This window comes from Mus caroli, chromosome 1, assembly GCF_900094665.2.
Source record: "Mus caroli chromosome 1, CAROLI_EIJ_v1.1, whole genome shotgun sequence".
Classification (NCBI taxonomy): domain Eukaryota; kingdom Metazoa; phylum Chordata; class Mammalia; order Rodentia; family Muridae; genus Mus; species Mus caroli.
In genome coordinates, this window is record NC_034570.1 from 63,186,263 (window position 1) to 63,191,714 (window position 5,452).

At 39.7% G+C, this 5,452-nt stretch overlaps 1 protein-coding gene across 7 annotated transcripts in view; it reads right to left on the bottom strand.

The window, feature by feature from the left end:
• Positions 1-53: 53 nt before the first annotated feature.
• The window catches only part of Ikzf2 (IKAROS family zinc finger 2), a 155,869-nt gene continuing 150,470 nt past the window's right edge, over positions 54-5,452 (bottom strand). For 6 of the 7 annotated variants that reach the window (XM_029481577.1, XM_029481573.1, XM_021161530.2 and 3 more), the window contains one exon: positions 54-4,186. In XM_029481577.1, the coding sequence (XP_029337437.1) occupies positions 3,462-4,186 (725 nt within the window). In that variant the 3' untranslated portion in view covers positions 54-3,461. The remainder of the gene's footprint in view (positions 4,187-5,452) is intronic. The other variant, XM_021161541.2, reaches the window with a different exon arrangement.

Genomic DNA, 5,452 nt, shown 5'->3' on the forward strand with positions numbered 1-5,452 from the left:
TTCAAATATTCTCCAGTCAACTTAATATCTTTTCAAGGTTTTTTTTTTTTTTTTTTTTTTTTTTGCCTTGCTTTGTTTGTTTTTTCTGGATGCAGACAATGGAGATTTGTGATTTAAATTGCCATTAGCCTTAAAGACACACTGACAATGTGGGGCTTTCTTAATACAACCTGCTGAATTAGACCCAACTGCTGGCGTAGTAACTGTACTGTACTTCTAACTCTAAGCTTTTGTAATACAACTGGCAATGCTAATTGCTTCTTTTCTGTGAATTTTCATTAAAAGAATGTGCAATATGCATATGCATGTAAACTATACTGCGTTCAAACACTGACCTGTATGTATGCCAGTCAGCCAGCCAACTTCATTCTAAATCTTAATGGTCAGCCCTCACATCCCCATTTTATCCAGAGAATTATTAACGGAATGTTTGAATGACAGTGTTTCACACTTCCCTCTACCGCTCATTGGGCTGGCTGCTCTCACTGTTCTAAAAAGCCTTTATAACAAGCAATTCATCACTACTATAGAGACGCAGCATGTTTCTCCAGAAGGAACTGGTGATAAAAAAAAATTCTGGGCAAAATTAGGGCAGAGCCATCTGATAAATTCCTGACAAACTGGAAAACACAGAGGATAACCCATTTCCGTGCCCCTCAAATTCTCTCTCAACTGTAAAATTTCACCTAAATAAACTGGTCTTGTAACGGTTATGTAAATTTGATTTATTTGGTATCTGGCCTTCATGCCTATTTTTAGGTGCTACCATGTCTCCTATTCTCTTTGGTGAAAAAGAGGCAAATACAGTCATTGAGGGTCCCTCAGACAGCACTATGTCCACGAAGTTTATCGTAACCCACAAATCTTGAATTTAACTTGTCCCAATTCGTCCCTGTCACAGCAGAGCTATCTACTTTTTTTCTGTATCTTGTGCCATGCAGCTGAAAAAGAAAGAAAAAAGCTAAGTGTGTATATACAGCCAATATACCCTTCTAGCTCACTCCTTTGAGTACATCAGGTTTTCCAATACAATGGGATCAGAAAGGCAGAGCACATTGGTACCACCTTTGTAGGGGAAGGACACAACTCCTTCAGTCCACCTAAATCCAGTGTCATCCTCGAGCAGGCAGGTCCCTGATTGTTAATAGAGCAGGTGCTAGCAGAGAGAAGGAAGAGTTGCTAGCAGATGCCTGCAGGTGTTCACAAAGAGCCGAAAGGGGCACACTGACAGACATCCAGAACATGCTTCCTCAAGTTTCAGTTAAAACAAAGAAATCAGGAACCTTAAACATATTTAAGAAACTCATTCAGAAATAAATATCCTTTTCACTGTGATTCCAGAGTGTGTAGGGTAAGTGGGGATAGGGAAGGCATGATGAGATATTTCATCCTCGAGTAAGCTATGTTTTTAAAATGTACCAAGGGATAAAAAAACACCCCCCCCCCAAAAAAAAACCCCAACAGTTGGCATTTGATATAGCTCTGGTTTGGTGCATTCTCTTACATGTTAAGGAACCATTTGGATATTTCTCCAGAAAGAACTAAGATAAGGATTAGTAAAAGAGGCAAGTCAGAACTACCTCGCTCTGGCTATGGTAGAGCTAAGAAGTTCCTTAAATGATCAGACAGAAACCTGAAAAGCGAGGTTCGGAGCACACTGCTCATCCGTGGGTACTTCTCCAGTCTTGATACTTCCCAAGGCAAAGTGCAGTGACATGGTTTGGGCATGTCACTCAAGGGTCTGTTGGAGCAGCGATGTGTTACCACACAGCAGACCTCTCAGCATTTACAAATGACTGTCAAATAATCCAGTTATGGTCAGGTTTGTTTTCCTCAAACACAAGCAGCAAGTTATGTCTGCCTTGATAACAGTGTGCTCCAATCCTACCCACAAATGCAAGTCAAGTTCAGAAAAGAAAAAGAAAAAAACAACTGAGAGCTCACAGAGATCAGATTAAAACCTGAGCATGAGATATGGAAGTATTTGTCATGTGCAAATTACGAGACGACAGAAGACTCTTGACTAAGGGGTTGAGATTCATTTCTGATAAGGACCTCTAGAGGTGGATTTTTTGTTTTTATTTTTAAAGTGCGGGACCTTCTCCTAAAGACGGTCACATTCTCAACTCTGGGAAGGCTGAAAGAAAACTTTTTGCTTGTTTGTTTGACCTGTACTATGTTATTCAGGTAACAAAGAAGTTCCCTTTTGTCTCCAGCAAAGGTAGTAACTCTTATTACTGAAGAAATAGTGGAATAAATAGCCCTAGTAAATAAAAGACCTCCAGGGTTCAAGTTACCACTTTCAGGTCCAATTAACAGTTGCTCCAAGATTTTAAAAGAAGCAACTGCTAGCAAGGCTTTTTAAGACCTTCTGTTCCAAGAGTCAAAGAGGAATGGACTGTGGACAGAACACTGAGTGGTCACAGCTTGAAGAGAAATACCAGAAAAGGGTTCTTAGAGTGGGAATTCCCCCTACTGTTCGCCTAATTACACTTTTCTGCTGACTTGTTAACACTGATTGAATGCTGATAAAGTGACGATCGTAAACACACCTTTAGAAGCAAATATGTATACTAAGTTGCCATCATATTACAGCTTAAAACAAATCTCAAATTGTGAAAAGCAGAATTCTTCCTGGAAATTACTGACTGCCTCTTACCCACTCTTGAGAAGATATGTTATTCTGAAAACTACATAAAAAATACTATTTGTTACAGGTGTTAAAAGTAAGGCTGCCAGGGTGTCTATAAAATGCCAGTCATCAAAACTATGGAAAAACAGTGCGCCAAGTTTAGAAAAATAAGATCAAAGGACCTCAGATGTATCGTAGCGGCCCTTGACTACCTGTAGTTTAAAATTTTTGCTATATGATACAGTGTAAAACATACTCAATTATAAATTCCGTAGGGGAGGTAAACACAGAACCCACAACAATTCAACTCATCCTAGTAGTTATGGAAAATAACATTGTGTTTGTGTTCCATGATCTCTAACAAACAGAAAATAAAATGGGTTTACATTTTGAAACTTCTTTGAGAGTAAAATGACTTAGACCGTTTTAAATTGCCAAGCATCCTACCCAGAAAACTCTCAACTTTCCTGCTTTCTATCACAATCCTGAATATGAATGGCAAATCAGAATCTCTTGTATGAACCTCTATGAACTGAGTGATCTCCTAAATCATGATAGGCCTTAACACGGATGCATGGCTGCAATGAACTGCTTTAAATGCTCACGAAATAAACAAGCCAAGTTATCATTGAACATCCCATCCCTTTCTCTTGTTTCTTCCTCATTGTAATTAGGCAGAGCAAATAACATTTTGTCCACAAAATAAGAATTATAGACAGTGACAGCATCCAGAAGACAGCATGACGCCATCCGAGGGAAGGTGGGACTGTAAGTGCAGTATTTCTTCATGTGCAGTTCTTCATAGGGGTCCCCTTTGGAATGAAAAGGCCTAGTGGAATGTGTGCTCCCCTCGAACAATGTGTGATGAAAATTCGTAGCGGTCCTGGCTTCTGTAGCCACAGATGTTGCATTCCAGTGGGTCCCGGTAGCCATGGCAACCCATGTGAATGGTGTACATGACATGGTCTAGAAAAAGGACTCGGCAGTGCTCACACTTGAAGGCCCTTATCTGTTCTCCTTCTCCATTGAAAACCTTATAGACGTCCTTTAGAGAGCCCTTGGGGGCCTTGGTAGCATCCAAAGCCTTGACATCCTCCTTCATGTAAGCTGGGCTTTGTTTCCTCTTGGGATTTAAGGCAGGGTTTCCTTGGTAGGACTGGCGATCATCATGGCTACTTTCGGAGTCAGTAGAATCGAGGCAGCTATTGCTGGGCGAGGCCTCTCTTTCCTGGGGTCGACTCTTTGGTCTGATGAGAGAGATGGGGCCATCCATGTTGTTTTCGTGACTATCAGATGTTTCCCTGCTAATGGGTCTTTCTATCCTGTTTGGATGATAGACCTGAGAATAAGCTGAGCTTATAACTGGGGCCACCTCGGCGATTGTGCTTGGTGCATGCTGCATCAGAGGGTGAAGGGCCTCAGCTCCAAGGTAGGTGATTGCATTGTTGATGGCTTGGTCCATCATATGAGACTGCATCAGCTCAGCCTCCTTCTCATATGTTAAGTTCATATCAAAATGAATATCTGGGTAGCTGAATCGCATAAGCTTTTCCCCTAACATTTTAAAAAAGAAGAAAAGGAAAAGAAAAAAGAAAAGGAGAAAATACAACAAAATTAGTGATGGGATTAAAAACATTGAAAGGTATGAGAAGTTAACTGAACAGGACATCTCACTAAGCCGTGGTGTTTTACTCTTTAGGTCAAGTGTCTGGGTCCTTTAGCTCTGTGGAGATGCTCAGGTATGTGACCACACAAAGGGGATTTGTAAGAAGCATTTGCCCTTGTTCTAATGCCACCCCAGAAATGCTTCCAGCCCCAACGGTGTGCTTTTTAATCTTATTACTAGTTTCTATTGAAACTTCCAATTGTGTGAGGCTCAGAATTAGAGGAGAAAGAAATCAGACTATGCTTGTTTCTGCCTATCTCAAACACCGTACATGAGCTACAGATATCCTAAGATCAGAAGGCATGTGGTTATAGCCTATAGTGCTTCACGCCTGAGCTGGGTTAATTTGATTGATTTAGTTACTACCTTTAGAAAAGAAAAGTTATAGAGTCAATATATGTCAAGTATTAGAATGTAAATGGTCATTACTAAATTAGTTTGAAATTGTATCAACTGATAAAATTAAAGGAATTAAAGGCTACTTAAAATATATGAGGAATTACCCTTAAAAAGACTTGTTCATGAAGTTTTGTTTCTTAGAACTGGCCACTTTTCACTTTTATACCGGATGTATCCAGATGTATCCAGATGTGTGAAGGTGATACTCTGAATGTCTGTTGTTAGTCTCCAGGCTTTTTCTTGTTTGAAGCATATTGATTTTTCCTTTAACATTTACTATAATTTTTCCCCAGTGTTTTATTTCAACACAAGTTTTAAACACTAACCATGAAGCATTTTGAGAGCTTCAAACAGGAAGAAAAAAGCAATATTCCTATTTGGCTGAATAGTCCATCTTTTAAAAGCTCTACCTTTAAAATCGTGCAGTATTTACCTAGTTATTTTGACAAGGAAAGCTTATAGATAAAGCTTCTCGAAATAGTGTGCTATTGTATGTTATAGTACATTGTGGGTAAAGGCTTAAGACCTATTGCTGATAGAAAATGTGATCCATAATACTGCATGTTGGAAGAGGCAGCATTAACAAGTTAGAGGCATTTCAGATTTGAAGAAGCGGTTGATTGATGTAATGATGGAGTAATAAAAACAAGTGAAAAAAAAAACCCAGCACTTCCTGGCATCCAATTTAAGACACTGTCCTGGGTGTGGTTGTGCACACCTTTAATTCCAGCACTCAGGAAGCAGAGGCAGAGGCA